The sequence below is a fragment of the Chaetodon trifascialis genome, chromosome 3 (genome assembly GCF_039877785.1).
Source record: "Chaetodon trifascialis isolate fChaTrf1 chromosome 3, fChaTrf1.hap1, whole genome shotgun sequence".
In the NCBI taxonomy this organism is placed as follows: domain Eukaryota; kingdom Metazoa; phylum Chordata; class Actinopteri; order Chaetodontiformes; family Chaetodontidae; genus Chaetodon; species Chaetodon trifascialis.
This window is the reverse complement of record NC_092058.1, coordinates 24,308,138-24,329,423: the sequence shown is the minus strand read 5'-3', so window position 1 is coordinate 24,329,423 and position 21,286 is coordinate 24,308,138. Positions and strand designations below refer to the sequence as shown.

Below are 21,286 nucleotides of genomic sequence, written 5' to 3'. Positions count from 1 at the left end.
GTGCCAGTGAACGAGGTATTCGACCTCCAGCTCCACAGTGGAGCTGCTCACGACATGAAAACAGAACTGGTTGCTCTGAGCAGCTGCAGGTTGGAGAGCTGTACGAAGGACAGCGGACTTTCTGAGAGTCAAAAAAAAAAAAGATTGCGTGCATACTTTGATGTTTTTAACTCCATAGCCGATTTGGGCGGTTACATAATCAGATTGAAAATAGAAACTTGATGGGAATTCTAATCGGTTAATCTCCAAAATTTGAGCCAGCATCATGTGATGACAGAGGAGGGCAACTGGTATCATATTGCCCACGACGAACTTGTACAGTGTTGAGCCAACATACTCATCCCTTAGTTTGAAGGGCGTCGGATTACACTATTATCAAAGATGCACGAAGTATAAAAGACAGATACATTGATTAAATAAATAAATAAATAAATGCAATTATATCGCCTCCCTTAAAAAGTGGGCGTTTTCTGCTTTTGTTTAACCCTAAGAATGAAGCAGCTCTGGGTCACAGGAGGAATAAAGTTGAAAACGGTAAACATCATAAAACGCAACATGTTGTGAAAGCAGGTTAAATGCACGCGACTTGTCAGCAGTAGCCTATGGGCACTGAGAACCTTTATGTCTCCCCTTGCTGTGAGTCTCGTCTTCGTTATTCTAGAGCAGAGTGAGACCTCTTGCTTCCTCCTCCTGTCTGTGCTGTGCACCGCCTCCTCCCATTGGCTCCTCCGCGGTGTCTGCGACGCAGCGTGTAGTTCCGCCCAGAATCACATCGAAATACTAGTTGAGGCGGAGAAGCAGCAGGAAGGGTCTGTGTGTACTTAAATATACATATTAACGTTGATAACCAGCAAAATAACAGGAGAGGAACTGACTGGAACCCACCGGACACCTCATTTACCGACGAGGTAAGTCTCACATCCGCGTCTTCGCGGCAGCATTTCCCCATTTACCGTTTACAGATGTGCCCGATGCCACAGGAGATTATTTCAGCTCGGTGGATTTCCCAACCTGTTCACGTTTCTGTCCGTATATCGTCTCGTTTGAGAGATGAATGGTGGCAGCCGTTAGGACAACAACGGGCAGTTGTTCTACTGATTAAAACACACGTTAAAGCACGGAGGGAGCCGACGCCGGTACTTCATTGAGCGCGAAGCGGCTCAGTTAGAAAAAACTGCGGCTCAACTGAAATGAGTTCACCGCTGCTCCTCTGGACAGTAATGCGACACAACGCCTGGTCTCTCTCCGTGTCTTCATTTTGTCAGTGCAGTGCGTATGTGCAAGTAGTTTGCCTTTTGTTTCATCGTGTACCTGCGTGATAATAACTTCGGTTCTACCCATTTTTACTAAAAAGGGGCCTGTCACGATGCGTAACATCGCTAAATTACCGAGCTAAAACAACTAAGAGAATGTTAGCCGAATAGCTCGTTACGTTAGCTCGATGCGTTGAATGCAGTGATACGATACAAAGTTGTCGCCTAATATCCCTGTAGGAATAGGAATTAACCTCTATCTACTGTTGATACCAGGTTTAGGTGATAAACTCATTGTTGAGCATAATAAAATAGAAGTTGTACTATTGTTTATTAGAGGAATGTTAGCAGGATAGTGAGTTGGGATTTCATTTCGTCTGGAGTTTGAACAGGAAACCTTTGACGCTCGCTAAAAAGCCTTGTGTTGAATTTGTGGCTTGTCTTCTCCCAATGTGTCACTGTAGATAAAACTCTTTATTCTGCACATTTTCCCAAACACTGTCAAAGTCTAGACATGGCAGACCCATCCTGATCAATCAGATCAATCACAGCGATGTGGCAGCATGTAGTAACACCATTGAGACACCACGTGATGGATGACAATGTCAGTGGTGGCCATGCGAAGGTCAAACAGGTGGGAAGTGTAAGAGAGTGGGCATCAGGTGTTTTCCCCTTACTAAAAATAACCACTGTCATTTTGGGATGTATTTCAAAAGGACACTGTGTTCTGTAGTTTCCGCTTTAAATATCACAAACAATCAGGATATTAAAATAATTGTAGCTACAGGGAAATTAAAAACCCCTGAAGGTCATTCTAACCTTCATATAAGCACAACAGATACACCATCTGTATATGAAAGCCTTAATTCTGGTATCTAACTATTTGAGTTTAGTACGTTCTGGTTTCACAGTGGTGGGGTAAAATTCAGGTGTTTTATCTCCCACAATGCCCTCAACGGTGTCACATGGTCAGTAAGGCTTGAGTGGAGCTTACACAACAAGCAACAGGCAGTCGTTTGTTGTCACTCACAACACCGTCACTAAAGACTGTTGTTAAGACTGAATAGACCAACAGATAACTAGTAACAGAAAGTGCCTTTCTGCAACCCAATCTGCAAACCAGACTTTTGTTTTGAAAACAGGAAAAAGAGCAGATAGTGGGTAGTTTGAGGTTTATTGCCATATTGTTGTAATCAGCCCCCTCCTGGTTGATTATTACACTGAAAACCTGTCTGACCAATGGGAGTGTCAAGAGTTGTTTATTAAGCCACAGATTTTACTTGAGATCTTGAAGTCTCCAGGAAATGTGTCCTTCTGGTCTCTTTAGGTTCAGATCAGCAGCCCCCAATGAATAGTTCAGAATGGGTTTATGCACTTTATTACAAGACTTTGTTTTAGAGTCTTGCTTTTGTTTTTCTTTTCAACCGTGTTGGGATGCCACCTTCCGCGGGTGCTCAGAGAAATTAAAACAAACTTACCCGAGCATTCGGAGTGAAAACAGAGGCAGCTCACTGCAGCATTACTGTACTTAATGTGGCATTAATACTGTAAGTGAACAATATAAAGGAATGTCAGAAATAATGTGTCAGCATCAAGAAATGACACCAATAAGGTGCCTTTCAGCATGGATTACAACTTGCACATAATTTATTACAGGGATTACAGAGTACATAAAAAGTAAGAAATGCTCTTGTGTAAAAGAGGATTTCTTGCAGGGATGAACGTCAGGGAATCACACTCACTGGAGAGATGGAGACAGTAATTAAGCCAGTGTGCTGACAGCCAGTCTGCCTCGTGTTCACTTCCACCCCAGTATTGCTGTGTCTGTTGGTTTGCCAGCCCTGCAGGGCAAAGCATAACCTGCATGAGACATGGACATGTACTGGGACTTTGTCTCATAATTGGAAGAATAATAATACCGTAGTTGTCAAGAGCACATCCTTGTCATGTTTTGCCATGGCCTTTCAGTCATCTGGTACCAAGACAGTGTTTCTGAAAGAATGGTAGCCACCAGGATAATGTTGACATTGTATTGTGTGACTGTTTGACAGTCTCACCCTCCTGAAGCTCTGGTGCTGCTGTGTTTGTAACTGAACTGCGTCTGTAATTTAAGATGTACCAAGCCTAGAGTTACAGCACAAGCACTGCACAGCAGCTTCAAGCTTTCAGACCAAAAACAGCTGATGCATACACACTTCTGTTCCAGGTTAACTTCTTGAATTTCCCTTGACCCCAGCCGAACAGCTTATTCAGACAGCTCTCCTGTTCATCCCTGCTCCATCAGTCTTTCTGCGGGCCTGGACTTGAGGATAAATATACTTACAGCAAACAAAATGAATAACAAAACACCAGAGATGGTTGCTAACAGCAGTTTTGTGTGAGGATGCGGCAGTGGTGTCCACACACTTTTCAGACACTCTTATCTGCCGGATCACACCCTTGCTGGAGGGAGGGCTCTGTCTGTCTCCATTTTCTTTATCGGCATCAGCAATATCAGCAGGTGGTGATGAGGACAGGCAGGGCACAGGTGGTAAGCTTGTTGATTCAAAGTGTTGGATACAAGCCAAGTTGGACCTCTGCTCCTGGCTGTCTTTAGGAGCATATATTTTAATGCACACCCCTGCACATATATATTTACTCCACAAATTGCCTCACATCAACACTCTTAGTTTCTCATTTCATTTCTTCTTCCATGTTCCTTTGAATAGGAGTAACTATTCCCACTCCTGCATGTCTGTACGTGTGCGTGTATGTCACAGAGATGGGAGGCAATGAAAGAGGATGTTCCAGTTCTCCACTGAGACAAATCCCAGTTTGTCATAGATACAAATAAGCGGGCACACACAGACCACATGCTAGGCTGTCTTAAACTCCAGCCTGTAAGCAGCATGCAGCTGTATTTAAAGTGTCTCATGATAGGCTGTACACAGCATGAGTCGTTTCACACTCCGCTTGCTTTAATAGTTTAGGGAACACCCAGGAAAGTTAAATGCTTTCGTGATCGCAGCAGAGCAAATGGCAAACACAGTGCCCGACTGGTGGTTTGAAGACCCTCCCCTCATGGACGCACTGGGTCCCTGATGAGAGCGTGCAGCTCAGTGTGAGTCGTGACCTGTTCCACGCACATATACCATTGATGCATTTGAGTAAGAGAAATAATTGCCCGTGCCTTTTCATGACTCATCCGATGCCTTATTGCTGCATTGAAAGTTAAGGACAACTGCTGAGAGAGAAGTGGGAGCTACGCTGACTGGGAAAGCTGTGCGTTTGTCGTGATGAGAAGAGAATGACTTTATGTAAATGATGGCGAAAAAGGTCATTCGATTTCAGTGGCGCCACCAGCTGAGCTGAGGACGGCTCGATGCGGGGGGGCCCCCCCGTGGTTGCCAAGGACACCGCCGACCTCCATGGCGAGCCCTCGTAGAGGAAGGCGCCAGGGGAGCCACCTCTGTGTTTCTGTGTGAGATTGAGTTGTCAGTAATCAGTCATTGTGACAGCCAAGCTGACCACATGGATAACTCTATTAGCAGAGGCTGTGTTCCTATGAGGCAGCAAGCCTCTTAGCTCTGATTGATACAGAGAAACAGGCTGAAACTCACATTCAGAAGCCACCGTGTATTCAGGCAGAGGTCTTTACTATCTCTGAGCGCAAGGCTTCTCATGTCTCTTTGCTGCGTTAAAGTTTTATGGGGGCGGTTTCTAATGTTTCCACCCAGCTTGTTGAACCGATTCTGTGGGCGGGTGTGAGATAATGTGCGTGTGTGTTTGTGTTTGTGCGTGTCCGAGCTAGTGAGCTAGTAGTTGGGCTACACAGATGGTCTCGCTGCTGCCTGCACAGCTGCCCTTCGGCCAGTCTGACCACGGTCTGCAGATCCTGCTGGGCCTCCAGCAGGACTCTGCTGTTCTGCCTGCTCACATCAGCCAAGTGGGACCCAACAGTGGGACCCAACACACACACACACACACACACACACACACACACACACACACACACACACACACACACACACACACACACACACACACACACGGCATCCCTCTCGCACTTTGTCTTTCTCTGTGCTGTCTGCTCAAGTGAGCATGGCAGAGGAAATCCCTACAGACTGAGCGGCAGCTATCCTAGCGTGGCGGAGTAGGGGCAGGTACTCTGTTAACAGCCCTGAGTGCAGCCGACAGGCCGGCCCATTCACTCTTATTTATAGCCAAATATCAGGAGGAAGTCAGCCAGGAGAGACTCATTCAGACAGACTCACACCTCTCTCTGACTTATCACCGCAGATTTATTAAGACTCATTTGCGTCTTGGCGGCCTCCTTAGTAGTAATATTTATTTTTCCCTTTTACCTCAACCTCCCTCCACGCTTTCCTTTGTGAGACCTGTCCATGCGTGTGGGTATTGAGTTATTGGTGATGTGTGTCACGTAGCTAAAGCTATCTGTATTGCCATTCTCTTATTAGTCTATTTATTATTGTGCGAAAGGATCAGCTGTGGCAGTGCCTTGCAGGCTGTTATGTCGAGTCAAAGGAAAGATGAAAAACATCATTCATGTGTGTGTGTGTGTGTGTGTGTGTGTGTGTGTGTGTGTGTGTGTGTGTGTGTGTGTGTGTGTGTGTGTGTGTGTGTGTGTGGCAAGCACAGAATGGATATATTGCATATTGCTGTAGTTAACACCAATGTAATGTAGTGTCTTGTAGAGCTGGATGATATGACAACAGTTTGTCACGATATAGGTTTTTGTCATTTCCCTCTAAAGCAAGAACAGTGAGCAGTGTTTCATCTCATGTTTCCTCATTTCTGACATCTTTGCCCGGATTAATGACAGATGAGGAGTCAAGGGGCTGTCACACCTGCACCTGCAGGTGTTTTCACTTTGGATAATTGGGTCTCTGCTCAGGTTGAAGTCGGCTGGTGCAATATGGGGAATTACCTGAGGTCGCCATGCACCAAAACATTTTTAAGGTTTAAGTTATCACAACCGAGCAGGAGACAATTATGTTCATTTGGTACTTTTGCCCGAAGCGACTCACAACAAGTGCAGTGAACCTTCAAAAAACAAGAGCTACGGTCCATAAATTACCACAGTGTCCTGAGAAGAGGTCTAATCAGGCAGACTGAGTGAAAACACCTGTGTTCTCAGTTTAATTAGTTTGGCATTCAGACAATTTTGCAGTTAATAATTGCATTATGAATACAGTATGTTTGGGGCATTGAGGGATTATGAATGTCATTGCATTGCAAATTTTGCTTTGTAGTCCAGTCTTAGTTCATAGTCCAATACAAGAGAAGTAGGTTTAGGGTTGGGGGAACAAGAGGACACAAGCATATCTAAGAGTCAAAACACACTGACTCATAAGACTCACTTAAAACTGATATGCAGCTCAGCGCGGGAAGCACTTCTTTACTTATACATGAAGACCAAAATAGATGGCTTGGTGAATCTGTGCAGCTATACAGTACAATGTACTGAGCAGGGAGGAACGCGGGAGGGCTGACTCACATCCCAGCTGCACTCACTCACACAAACACACGTACACACATACGCATTCGAAGCCTTACATATCATACGCATACAAAATTCATAACTGCTACGCACACTTCCCTGTCTGACACAGGACTAATGGACTTTCCAGTTTGCTGGTCCGAAACATCGCTTCACTAGTGGAAATTATTGCTGTTGGTCTCTATTGGTGCAGTAAATTTAGCGAGCCACTGGAAGTTATGACAAATAATTTTCTGAACTGTAGCGCTGTATTTAGGAAGCCGGTTAGCTGTCCTCTGACTCTCCCTGCCTGACTGCGTACGCTTTCATGTGAGAGATGAAGCATGCTCATCATACCAATAGATATGGGGTTATAAATCAATACAGCCAGATGCTGCACTTTAAACTCTTAAGACCACTAGCAGATAAAGTGGCCCCGCAAGGAATAATTTACATCTTTAAAAGCCCTCAGAGTAATGACAGGGGTCTTGCATGATTAAAGATGTGCATGAATGTATATAGAGTATGTGTTCCTGTGGGTGTATGTAACTGTTCTGTTATCTGAAACTATTGTGTGGGCCTTTATATGGAGGTTATGTGCCTGTTTACATGGATTTGTGGAAGCAACAGAGGTTGGCTCCAATCCTGCGTGAGTTTAGAGGTCAGGGTTTGGTTGTGTATGGAGGGGGCTTCCTTTTTTGGCAGACAGATCAGTGCAGTGGCTGCTACATGCCAATCAGTATCTTTGCTGATGAACCGAGTTTTTCCTCCCAGACGCACAGAAAATTCAAGTGATGGACGATTGGTGTAGGATTTCCTCTATAAAAAGCTGCAGTTCTGCGGTCCATTAGACACGTGTTTTGAAGAATCAAAGATGTGTACACTGTGAATGGATATCACAACCCAGAAGACAAGGTCATGAGTCTCCTCCCACATGCAAATGCTGGTGTCTGCGTGTGCGTGTGTGCGTGCGTGCGTGTGCGCGTGCGTGCGTGCGTGTGTGTGTGTGTGTGTGTGTGGGGCTTATAGCTTCCCAGTATTATCCCTGTGTGTGATACCCCATGTCCCATCTGAATAAAACCCTCTACAACATTTTTATCACTTGTGTTCTGAGTTATGGCTGGCCGTAGGCTCAGGATATTAAATGCGGTAGACTGAGTGAGTCTGCCTTCAGATTTGGAGGCGACGAGTCAATTATAGTAATGCTGTATTTAGCATTTATTAGACATTTTTAATCCTGGAAAGATCAAACAAGAAGGTCGGTATTTGAGGCAGAAGATTTGTTTCTCTGACTATCTGCCTTAAAATAGCTTCTATGACAGACTGAGTTGCTTATGTTACATTTTTCTTTGTCTCTGCAATCAGTGAGACGTTATTTTTGCTTTGTCATCTGTTCAGTGGTGATCACCTGAGTGTATACATCCATTATGTGAATTTACACCTGGGTGGGATTGTGTCTCAGATCTACTTAGTCCAGTGTTTTCTTCTCAAAAGCAGAGGTGGGTGTCGTTCCACATATAGAGGTGGGGTATTGGATAAGACCATTTTGGCTCAGGTGGCATATTTCAGGCCAAGCTCAACCCGAACCTGTCAGGCGTTCTCGTTTTTTATGTTAATATAAACTGAAGCAATGAGTTTGTGTTACCCTGCCTTCTACATTTTTGTCTGAACTGTGTCCACCATCTATAGAGAGATGTCTCATCATAGTTTTTGTTATGTTGTCAAAAGAAGAAAGTAAAGTTCTGTCAGCTTGTGTCAGGAGAATCATATAAGCTGTAAGGAGGATGATGGGGCCTCAGGAGAGCAAGCTGTCATTTAATTAAGCAGACGTGAAGCATGGGGAGTTGTGCGCTGGTGTGTGCACATGTGAGCGTGTGCTGGGCTCCATGCTCGTTCATCTGCGTGTGTTTGCTGACAGTATCAGCAGGGGATGTTCTGTGCTGTAGGTCAGCTTTTCCATGACGGAGAACAAAAGAGGAGCAAGCTCCAGATCAGGTTCCCTCCCTCGCCTCTAGAATACAACAAAATAATAATCAACTTTTCTATCACTCAAGTTGTTATTGACCTGGTAAGAGGGGGTCAGGGGTGGGGTCTGAAATGCCAAACAAATGGATTTCCTTCTTCTAATTCTCTTACCAAACGGCCCGGGTTATAGAGCAATAATCTGGAACTGAGCCTTGTCACAGTCCATTAGCTTTACTCGAGCAGGATTGCTACCTCCTTACACTGGGAACTGTAAACACAGGTTTGGCCTGGTTATGAGAAGTTGGAAAGAAATTTCTAGTAATGTTCCCTTGGATGGAAAAGTCTCTCCATCTGAGAACGAGGCGTCACCACACTGGTGACTGTACTGTTTCCACTTGTTTGCAGCCCTGACAGCAAAACACTGTTGCACATAAAGACGGGCAGACGTGGAAGTTGGGCTGTTGGCAGGAGGGTGGTACCTCTGGAATTTGTGCCGGCCTATTTTCTGTTGTGATGTGAAGCTCGGTGAAGTGTTGACTGCAGCCTGAGGCTTCAGTTGAGGACAGACACGCTTGTGTTCCGCTGTGATAGGAAGTGTCATTAGAATAATTTGGTTCCTGGAGAAAGCAAACGGGCAGATGATGCTGCTCACTCTCACTGGAAATGAGTTGGTAATTGTCAATAACCGTGTCTGAAATCTGGATCTTTTGATGGATGCAGCCCATTAGGGTGGGTCCTTCACAGGCTTTAAAGGCTTGACTGAACCTGCTCCTTTCCTATCAGAGAGGCAAATAGTTGTTAATTTGAATGGTCAGATTGTAACGTCAAAAATATTTCATCTGGAAGATTAAAAAAAAGTTCCTAAACCAGTGGCAAACTGATGATGATAACTGATAACTGATGATGCTCATGATAACTGTGTTTATAGCTCAACATATTATGGACAATGCTCTATAAATTCAGACGTTGAAGGACCCAGCCCAACAACGCTCTGTCTGAACAATCGCCATCCCATGCAGAGGCTGGGCAGCTGCAGTCATGATACAGTGTCAGTCTGATGCTATAGTGATTGTCTTACCTCCTCAGGCATATTTCATGGTCAAACTCCATTACTGTAAGTCAACAGGAAGACATGGTTTTGTGTAAAAAGTTTTTTTTAACCACAAATATCAAATAAGCTACTTTTTCAAAACTGGTTTAAACTGTTTGTACCACTAGAGAACCAAAACATTCATGTAAATTTAAGCAATTTTTGGGCTGCTTTCAAGCAAGAATCCCTTGTGCATACCACAGAAAACATCCATCAAGAGAAAGTCAGAGATTAAAGTACATATGATAAATAAACCATCATGTTTTTGAATGAATACATTGGTAATATGTGTGATGGGGTAAAACGCACACAAAAATACATATTTATGATGATTATAGACACTCTCCTCACTCTGTTTTGAGTGGATTTGCAGTCCAATAGACTCTGTTTTTCCACAGTGAAATCAAGCATAAGCCCACTTTTATGTCACACTATTTTCCGAGGCATGTGTGGCAGATTTCCTTTGGACAGAAGATGACAATGTGTGGACAGTCAAGGATTTCTACTTTATATCACCAAGGCAATGCGCCTGATGGCTGAGTCAGGGTTTCCACAGAGACCCAGAGGTGGGTTAATATGAGGTCACCGTGCTGACATTCACTTCGGTCAACCTGAATCCAAAGAGGTCAGAGTCAAAGCATGGCCATGATGTGAATGATGATAACAAGGAGTAAATCTGAAGTACCAGTTGCCATGGCGATATGGGAGAGGAACAAGGCCTAATTGAAGGAGGGGGGTCAGCATCACAGCTGGGCTCTCAGTTGTCCATCATGCAGCCTGCCTAGACTTCCCGGCGGCCCAAGGTGAGATGGAGATGGATAGACAAAGACAGGGAGAGAGTGCATTTGAGTGGAGTGAGAGGAAGATGGGGGAGAGATGGAGGAAAAGTGGGTGGAGGAGCAGGGAATGTATTCATCGATCTCTCAGTGCCGTCTGCTAACATGGCAGCTACAGGACTCCTTTTGTTGGCAGAGACACCATGTATCTACAGTAGGTGTTTTGGCACACGCCTCAGTGTCCACACATGCATGCGTTCTGGCGCCGGCAGCTCAGCATTGAGGTAGAGGCATGTCCTCTCTCTTCGTACAGCCCCAGAGATAGTCTGATGTGTGTGAGGTAGGTGGTACCAGTGCCTGCCAACAAGATGGGGGGGGGGGGGGGGGTTATCTCTTTATTAAACTGACAGATTTCAACGTGTCTTTGCTGTGTGTGTTGTTGCGTCTGAATTGAAAACTTCCCGGTCTCTCCAGAGGCAGCGCTGACACTAGTCTACAGTGACGGCTGACCTTTGCTGCGTAGAATGGGCCTCGTGGTTTTCCCCTGACCCAATTTGTTTCTGCTGCTGTTTGTTCGCCCAGCACAGCCCCCTTGTCGCTCGCTGCATGCCGTGATATTTAGAGCTGAGATGAGGTCCCGCTTGCAGCGGCATGCTGTGCAGGGAAATGCACCCAAAGAACAGATGAGGAAAATCACGTGTGAGAGTCAGCTCATCGTTTGTGTGTTACCCATCTGCAAGGGCTGAGTAAAACGTGTTCTGATGTCAGGGAGATCGTTTGTGATCGCACAACAGACACTCCTGCTGTTGAGGCTAGAGAGACTGGTCCTACATCATCATCTCTCAGTCCTTCCCCCATCCTCATCCACATTAGTGGTGTGGTGTGAATATGGGACAAAGCCCGCAAGCTGCACAGATTGCAAATGGAGTTTCCCTCCTGTCACCTGAGAGCACTACACATTTTCTCTTCCAATTACACTAAGCTTTGGTGTCATATCTAGACAGTCGGTGTGGCTCATTTGAGTCTCTGCAATTGTTGAAAGCACGTGTTCTGAGCTCCTCTTGATCAATTCCCCTCGTTTCTACCACCATCCATTCCCCCTCGTCTCCTTGCCTCACATCTGTCCCTTGGGGCTAGTCCAGCTTAGAATAAACATCGGCAACCAGCTTTGTCTCTATGGCAACAGCTGCACATGCTGAACGGTGGAGCAGGCGTGGAGAAGGTAGGATAGCGATGTTGGATGATACTAAATGGGATCTGGTGTTCTTTCAGGTGATTTCATGTGAAGTTAACAGGGTCTGAGATCTGCTAGATGCCCCCAGGGGACGCGTTGTGCTTTCAGGTGGAAACCGAAGGAAGACTCACAGGATGATGGCGGGGGAGTGATTGCAGTTAGTTTCCCGGGTAACGACGTATAAGAGGTCAGTGGGGTTGGGCTCTGAAAGCCACCCAGTCAGTCTGTCAGTGGGTTTAAGCTCACCCTGACCCCGTCTCCCTTAACACCTCGATTACCCGGCTAGCCTGCTACAATTAAAGCTGCTTTTACCTCCCTCCCACTTTCTGTGACAGCCTGCGGAAGTGTTGGATTGATCCGACCAATACGCTCAAGCATGCAGAGTATTTGTTATTCTTTTTTCCTTGTTCACTTGTCTAAATATTATTTAGTTCCACCATTGAGCCGGATTTGTCAGCAGGGATTTTGCCAGGCATGTTTTCACTCCCCATGCTGATGGCTGAGTACTTCCAACACTCGTTGTTTTTACACCATTTTTCCTGACTGTTTTATGAGGATTGTGCTCAGCTGTACCCATCTGCTTCGCTGGTTGTTTCCAGGCAAGGTGCAGTCTGTTGCCAGAGCAGAATGACCTCTGACCCGATTAATGCGTCAACAGGCAGCTGTTTGTTAAGACTTTTGTCAGGCAATCAGAGAGTGAAACTACTGGTAACACAGACATGGTGCAGCGTCTTCATTCTGGTACCTTGTGCTGTTATTTCCTTGCTAGAATCATCAGTAACCAACCCAGAAGGTTATCTGATACCAGCATCTCAAGGTCGTTCCGGGGTTGGCTCTGACTCAGGGAGTGATTGTAGCCACTCCTTTTGGCTTGTCATCTGTCCAATTGCGTTTGTCCTCACTTCTTCATTTTGTTTGTTAGCAGTATGTGCAATGCGATCTTTCTGTATCAGGGCTGTTTGTGGTATGGTGCAGGGAGGTTTGGCTTTGTCTTCCAGTTGTAAGCGTTGACCTAGAAGAGGCAGAGGCTCCATCTGCTGTTATGTGCAACATGAGCCACTCTCCTGGGCACAGCCGGGTAATTCAATACGGCTTCCTGTCCTCACCGTCTGCAAACAGGTGAAGCCTAAGAGGTACCGTATCTGGGAAAGTGGGGGTGGGGAACGTTTTGTTCAATAATTATGTGCAGGGACAAACGGCTGGTTTCAAGGGGAAAACAAATGAGGTGAGCTTTAGAGCTTCTTGTTAAACCTGGCCTGATCCATCTTTGTGTGTGTGCATGTTTGCACACCATCTGTGTGGACTGGAAGTGTGACCTTTCCCTGAGAACTGATAGAGAAAATGCTGTCTGTGTCCTTGTTCGCCGGCTCTTGGATCATGATGTGCGTATCCCAGTATGCCAATGTCAAGTCAAGAGACAGAGGGAGATACTGTCAGGGCTGGACTTGTGACTTGTCTACTTGCTGCCACCTCCTCCAGCACCATGCTAATCAACTGGTATGGTGGTGATGTCATGAACTGCACTTAGTGTTGAAAGGATTAGTCTAGTTTTTAGTGTTTTGTACATATGCACTACATCATGTTTTAAAAAAGTAGCCACGTTGCTGTAACACATGCACAATGTGGCTTGACATTGTCTTGAAACAAGCAGGGACGTCCCTGAAAAAGACGTCATCTGGATAGCAGCATATGTTGTTCCAAAATCTGTATGTACCTTCCAGCACTAATGGTCCCTCCACAGACATGCAAGTTACCCAACCATGGGCACTAACACCCCCCCATACAATCACAGATGCTGGCTTTTCAACTCGGTGCTGGTAACAATCTGGACGGTCATTTTCATCTTTAGCCCGGAGGACACGATGCCCATGATTTCCAAACAGCTTGAAATACAGTGCTGCCTGTGGGATTGAAGGTCATAGGTCTTCAGTGTTGGGCCTTGCCCCTTAAGTTCAGAGATTTGTCTGCGTTCTCTGAATTTTTTTATGATATTGATGATGATATATTTGCTGAATTGTAGATTTGTGCAGTTGCATTGAGAAACATTGTTCTTAAACTGCTGGATTATTTGTCCATTTTTTTTAGCAGCAAGTGGTTTCTCACAGCCTTTCCAGGATGCCCCTTTCGTATTCAATCATGATACTGTCACCTGTTACCAATCAACCTGTTTACCTGTGGAACGATCCAAACAGGTGTTTTTGGAGCATTCCACATCTTTCCCAGTCTTTAGTTGCTCCTGACACAACTTGTCTGAAACATGTCGCTGGCATCATATTTAAAATAAGCCTGTATTTACAGAAATTAATGTAGTTTGTGAGGCAAAATATTAAATATATTGTTACTGTACTGTTTTGAATTGATTATATGTAAAGGAATAGCATTTTATCACATTCTATTTTATTTATATAGGTTGGACAAAACAAGGATTTTGACAATGTCACTTTGAACTTTGCCTAATTGTGATTTAATTACTAATAGTTAATAGTAGTTAAACTACTAATAAAATGAGCTTAGAAAATGTAAAGCTTAGCCAGATAGTCTTGTTATCATCGGAGCACTTTTGTTTGACGTGATGTGATTCATGTTCGTGCATAATTCGACATAATTTATAGTGACATCTGCCTCACCTTGAGTGTGCATGTTCATTTGTGCCAGCAATGGTATCTTGTGCAATGCTCTCACAATGTACAATTTTGCTTTCTCTAACATCCGATGCATGTTAATGAGAACGTTGTCTTTTTCTCTTTGGACAGTGTGGTTTACAGTGACGAGACAGGAAGATGGATGAGCTGCAGGATGTACAGCTGACTGAGATCAAGCCGCTGCTGACCAACAAGGTGAGTTGTGAAGGAGACAGGACAGTGACAAGCTGCTGAGGCAACAGGCACGCAAACACATACAAATTAAACAGACATGTGGTGCACACCAGAGCGAGTGAGCACCCCATATGGCCCCACCAGGCAAATACATACACTAGGCATGCACACTCTGCAGTCCTGTTCATCAAAGTGAATTATTCATATCTGCTTGACTGTCGAGAGGGAAAAGAAAAGAGGGGAGTAAGTCAAGAGAAAAAAAGGTTGTAGAAGGAACGAGTCAAGAGAGAAGAGGAGAAGTGGGGTGTATAACTTAAGACACCCAGAGAGTCAGAAAAGAAGCAAGTACGAAGAGAGATCAAAGGAGAAGCTGGAAGAAACTCATCTCTTTCTCTCTTAGTGCTTGAAAGACTCTAGCAAGTGAGAAACAGCAAAAACAGAAGTATAGAGGAGAAAAAAACCCAATGTCAGATCAAAGCTCTTCCCATCGTCCTCTCCCTGTCCATCTCAACAGCTGATTAGTAAGAGGGTGTGTCCGTGGGCACACAGGAGTGTTTTGTTCTCCTCCTCAGGCAACTGCCACTCACAGTCAGGGGGCCATTGTGACTCAGAAAAGTGAGTCGTTTAGTATAAGGTGGTGTGTCTGAAGAATCAGAGATACAAATGACATATTTCTCTTTGTTGGCCACCTAATGCAAATGTCTTGTGCGAGGTGACGGGGTGGAGAATACACATCACAAGAAGCGTCTTAATCAAAGAGACTGCCACTGACCTCTCACTCCACCTAGTGGCCAGCTCATTAAAAAGACAACCCAGGAGTCTTGAAAGCAGATGAAGATAATGACGTGATTAAAGCGATGATAGACGACTCTCATTTCCTCTCTGATTCAGTGTAGAAGTGATGAAAACAGGCTCTGATTTCCACACAGATATTACATATATGATTTATTATGTTGATGATGCTGCCAAGTATGATAACTCACAACACTGTCTGCAGCAACAGATTCAATGGCCTGCGGCAAAGGTTATGAATGTATGCAATGATAGTTGACTTCAAAGTAGAACATAAATAATTTATTTTTTTTTTTTAAAGCAGGAAAGAAAGGATAATTAACTACTTATCTGGTGCAACAGTTTGTATAACAATAATTAAAATAGAAGGAAAGTTGCATCACATCTTTGGCCAATCCAATTACAAACTGTCATCACTGACTTCAGCATGTTGAGGCATCTGACCTGGTTGAAAGTTCTTTCGTTCCTTCCTATACTTTCATCATGTCTGATGCTGCTGATAATTCAGCACCTGAGAACTGCTTTACAACATTGAAAGAGTGTAAACTCTGGCTAGAAAAATGTTTTTACCATTATTTCTGTTACACTGCTATGGCAGTAGAAGAAGAAAGGGAGAGCTTTACAGCCACCATCTGCCTCTACACCCATATGCACCCTACTGATCTGGCCTACAACTGAATCCCACAAGAGGCTTCTCTGTTGTTGCTGCCCACTCTCGCTTCGCTGCCCATCTATCCTGCCACTTCCTGCTGTCTGAAAAAAGACAAAACACCAGCTGAGACAATACTCAGTGTAAAAATTTGGCACCGTTGCTGATGTGCTATGTGTAAAGAATTTAGTTGTTATGATATAGAAAGTTGTTAGGAGCTTGTAAAAAATGGGACAGAAGTGAATATACTAAGCATAATACACAGTGAATAAATCCAGCACATCATGCACTGTGCCATCCATCTGCAGTGAATGAATTCTAGGTATTATTATTGGCTTTACATATAGAAATATGGCCTCTACGGAATGTTTTAACTCCCCTCTGATTTTTCTTGCAGAATGCACGGAACTTTCAAGATTTCGACTGCCAGGTGAGTGCTGCTCTCTGCTCCTACATAAAGCACTGTTGTACCATAATTAGAGGAGATGCTGTTAGGTTAGTGGAAGGGGGGTTGGGACATTGGGACATTGGGACATGGCCCCATTCTCACACCACTACTGCTGAAGCCATTTGTTTTCTCGCCCTACATCTGAACGTCATTCCTCACCGGCAACATGACGACATGCTGGTGAAACGTATAATTTTTTTGTGGATAGATGAGTGACTGTTATCCACCACACTGTCCATTAAAGTGGCATTTGAATGCTTTTATCATACACAGTTTTTGCCCATCTTGTCGTTCAGGTTTTTCCTTTGCATCTGTGTGTCTGTGGAGAGAAGGGCAAAGCTCACCTCAAAAGGATCTGCTCAAAAAAGAGCCCAAAACGTTGGTTTTAGGCATTGCATTTGGGAGTGACAGCTGGATCACCAACGCCAACGGCCATGTAAACTATAACAGCTCTCACCTAAATCTAGAAACCATTTAACTGATCTGGTAATTAGTTCATGTGAGGATGCTCAAGATGAACTTTTTGGTAAAAACAGACAAAATGTATCAGCCATAAAACCACGCAAGATACAATGTCATTAAAAAACCAAACTACAAACAAGCAACGTCCTGTTTGACAAGCACTAATGCTAAATGCTGCGGCTCACTGTGTTGGCATTGCTGTCCTAAAAAAGCCAATCTCTCCTCATCCTCTTATCTGTGAAGCACAACTTCAGTAAACTTTGAACCATACTTCCACCAGGCTCTTCCTATGTCCTTTTAGACTTTTAGAAGTGTGACCGTAGTGACACCCGGCAAAACAAAATGTATTCATTCCGCTTATGTGTTGTAGTGATGCAAGTTTGTAGTGATGTAGACCTGTTTCAGCAACCCACCAGTGGCAGCTGACCTCATTTGTTTTATTCGTCAGCGTGGCTTTTTAGTTACGTCTGGCAAGCGGCGGCTGCCAATATTGGACCTTGAGCCAGACCACACATTTAACCACAAATACCCAAAGTGAGTCAGACTGGAAACCTTTTTTGCATGTCAGTCCACTCTTTCCCCTTTTCACTCCCAACTGCCAAACCTGCAATAACATAAAAATCACCCTGGTTTGTCCTCCTGTGCAGGGCTGTAAGAACGACATGCTGATCAGTTGATCAGTTCAAAACATACTGGTCATGTTGGGTATAAGGTACAGCGCCATCTCTAGAGATTTTTCTCAGGAAAAGATATAAAAGTGCAGAAATTTAGACATGTTTTAATAGTTGTCGTCCACAATAAGATTGTGTTTGTGTGAATGCCTTTGCCGTCTCACAGGAATGGTTTCAGTTAGGTCTGGTCTTTTTATGTGATAATGTAAAAATAATTATCATTCAAGCAAAAGGACTAATGTCCTTGATCGGGCAGCGTTCCCTTTTCTTTGATGGTGTCTTTGCATTGGGAATGGGATTGCTGGCCCTCTGTCGCTGTGCAATTAGCTTCTTCTTGCAACTCCTCTTGCTTAAGGAGTGACTTCCCACAGGCGAGCACTCTGCTGTATTTCACAAGCATCACGGCTGCAAAGGGTTAAACCTTTCATCACTCTCTCACTTTCTGCAGTCATGGCTGCTTCCAGCATCCCACCAGAGCTAAATATAGCTGCTGCAGGCAGAGGAGGAGAGTAAAGCATGTTAGCTGGAGCAGGCATGCTACATGCTCCCCAGCATCCATTCCCGTCTGCATTGTCAGTCGTACATTAACATTCAGAAAACGCTGCGCTCACTCATGTTTTCAGTGTGATTTCTTTCCACTCACCCTGTTGGTATTCCATTCAGGTCCTGCAGTTGCACGCTAAGTAAGGAATTGTGCCAGGATTTGTCTCAGTAGTATTGAGGCAGACTTAAGTGTATTTGACCTTATTTCTGTGTCCGTTTTGACATGACACTGTCACATCCGAATCCTCACACTGATGGTTCTTTGAACACGACTTGGAGGTTTTCAACACCGGAGTGAGAATTTGAACTTGTTCTTTTCATGGAAGAAATTTCACACAGCAGAAAAAGCACAGATGTAAATAGTACTACTAATAATAATACTAATACATTTTATTGATATAGCTTAGGGATTGGGATAAGATTGACATGAGGTAATAATGATAAACTTCACTGCCTGTTTGCACAAGGGCGCACTGAGCTCCTGACACAGACAGTAGGCAGCAGTGTAACTTCAGAGCTCATTATCCATACGTGCAACAAAAAGGAGACGTTATGATCAATTTGTCAAACCCCTGTTGAACAAGCAGAACACAGACTTACAGCAACGCGATGTCTTTAGTCACTCTGCTCGCAGTCACTTGCAGCCATACAGAACACGTCATGCTAAAGTGCTAAAAGTAAACTCGCAGTATCCTCCAAAGCTTTGGAAATTGTTGACAAAATAATTGAAGTTATGAGGCAAGCTACCTTTTTTGTTTGAACCTAAGTGGAATGGAGCCATCTTCCATTTTTTTAGTAACACCCTTGATTTTCCTGCCATGACTGCTGTGAAAAAGGCCTGTTGTCAAATTAGCTAGCAGTCTTGTGAATAACTAGTAGTTTAAAGAGCCACAAGCAGGTTGAATATTCTCTCTGAATTTATATTTTAGGGCTTATAGAAATAAAAATGTATGTATTTTTCACTTTTATGAGCCATAAGGGCAAAAGGAGAAAAGGACCATTTGCTAGCTTACATTTGATTTGGCAAATAGCCACAATATCTAGGCTAAATTTTGGTAGCAAGATATGTTTTATCAAAAAAAGGTTTCTAAGTCTTCTAAGTGGGAAAAATATATGAAATGGTAGATAGTTGTTGCATTTTTCATCTTATGCTTGTAGGACAAGGCTTGTTGGTTTGTGATGGAGCAACAATAAGGTCAAATATAAGAATTCAAAAAGTGTGTTGCTGAAATTAGGTGTGTAAATTCATTACGCCTGACTACCACTGCCACGCACTGTAGTGATAAACGACCAATACACAGAGCCCACATGCAGTCCAAGTTATTAGCAGCAGACCTCCCATGAATACGGTCTGTGTGTGGGGGAGGGGACCTCACCGCTGCACCATCACTCTGAGCAGCCAGTGTGACATTCCAGCTGCTGGAGGACAAATCCAGCTGCTCTCCACTTCTCCTGTTACTGCAGCTCCTCCTACAGGCGGTCCACTGGCACTGCAACAGTCCTGTCAGAACCCTGTGCACCTGCATGAGGTGGTGGTGGTGGTGGTGAGGTGGGGTAGAGAGGTGATCCAAGAGGGTGTGGCGCTGCAGTCTTGCATTCCTTATGATGTTCTGCTTACGCCACTGAGAAGCTAGAAGGGAGGAAGGTGTGAGTCAGCCTCCTCCACCCATGGGACAGTGCTGTGTTTTAAAGTGCACACTTAAGAATACTTCATGGACATGGAAATGGCTGACTGTACACATTAAAAATAGAACATCTTAGGGTTGGTGTCTGCTGTGGAGAGCCAAAGGTTGAGACAGTATGGAGAGAAATTAGACTCAAAATGGTCACAAATGTGTATTCCGTTATCTACAAATGAAAAAACAAGACTTACAAATGCAACGATTTGTGCAGTGTAATTTTGGGTACTCACAGACACATATTTTAACATCAGGATGGCTTAATCCTGTAGATGGCAATCAGCTTCTAGTGTTGAGAATGTTCAGAAATGTTTATAAAAGTCCATTTTTGTAAATAGATTTTTTTTTAGAGTTTTCATTTTTTAAGTCTGTTTCAGAAACACTTGTGTTAACATCCAATAAACGATATTGTTGTTTTCAGCTTCATATGTGCTGCCTGTGGGAGAAAGCCCAGGTAGTTTTACCCCAGTACATAAATGCAGCACACATTAGTGGTTGAGGTTGTGATGTGAGTATTTGTATTTGTGTGTTTGTTTTGGTATTGTGTGTGGATTGAAACACTTATTTATGAGTACCCAAAATTACCTTCAAATTGTTGTACATGTTTATAAAGCTCATTTTTCATTTGTAATTCATGAAATACAAATTTTTGACCATTTTGCATGTAATTTCTGTCCATGATGGCATCCATGGAACCTGAATGCATGGGCTCTTTTACTTTTCTATTGTTTCAACATGATATGTGATCTTATATTTACCATCATTAGATTCTAAGAATTCTTAGATTCTTGTTAAATATGGTCATCGGTCATTAGGTTTCATATTTCATTGTTATGTCCAGTTTTGATTCTGCTTCCTCTCTTGACCTTCTACCATTGCGGCACATCGACTGGAAAAAGCTGCTGCTGCTGCTGCTGTTTCTTATACAAATGGCAGCTAAGTCATGCCTTTGGCTTTTTAAATCTTCACTGTCTCATTAAGCACAGCAGAGGGCGCCATAAGTCTGCTCATTGTGTGCTGAAGGGCTGTGTGTCACGGGATATGTTTTTATGTGGCTGTGCATTTCTTGTTAATGATTGTCTCTTGTTAATGTAAGGTAGTCTTAAGAATCACAGAAACATAGAGTATTGCCACCATCTTGGAAGAAGATATCATTTATCATGTCATGTGTTGCACAATGTCATGTTATATGGCGTACCATTTAAAACAAAATGTTTTCCAGACCTTATGCATTTTTACTATGCTTGGAAGTGTGTACATCACACCTTGCACTCTGGCAGAGTTAATGCAAAGGTCTTCATTGACTGAAGCTATGCAGACCAGCACGTGACTGTGTGCCTGAATGACTCCTCAGAGTGACTGCAGAGTCCTGCTGAGACACACAATGACTCAGTGTATGACACAAAGAGGCACCTGCTCTGTCGAGGAA

The 21,286-nt window shown here is 43.9% G+C and overlaps 1 protein-coding gene across 2 annotated transcripts in view; it reads left to right on the top strand.

The window, feature by feature from the left end:
* Nucleotides 1-769: 769 nt before the first annotated feature.
* The window catches only part of ndrg3a (ndrg family member 3a), a 40,703-nt gene continuing 20,186 nt past the window's right edge, over nucleotides 770-21,286 (top strand). For both annotated transcript variants that reach the window (XM_070958234.1, XM_070958232.1), the window contains exons 1-3: nucleotides 770-908; nucleotides 14,551-14,634; nucleotides 16,452-16,484. In XM_070958234.1, the coding sequence (XP_070814335.1) occupies nucleotides 14,578-14,634; nucleotides 16,452-16,484 (90 nt within the window). In that variant the 5' untranslated portion in view covers nucleotides 770-908; nucleotides 14,551-14,577. The remainder of the gene's footprint in view (nucleotides 909-14,550; nucleotides 14,635-16,451; nucleotides 16,485-21,286) is intronic.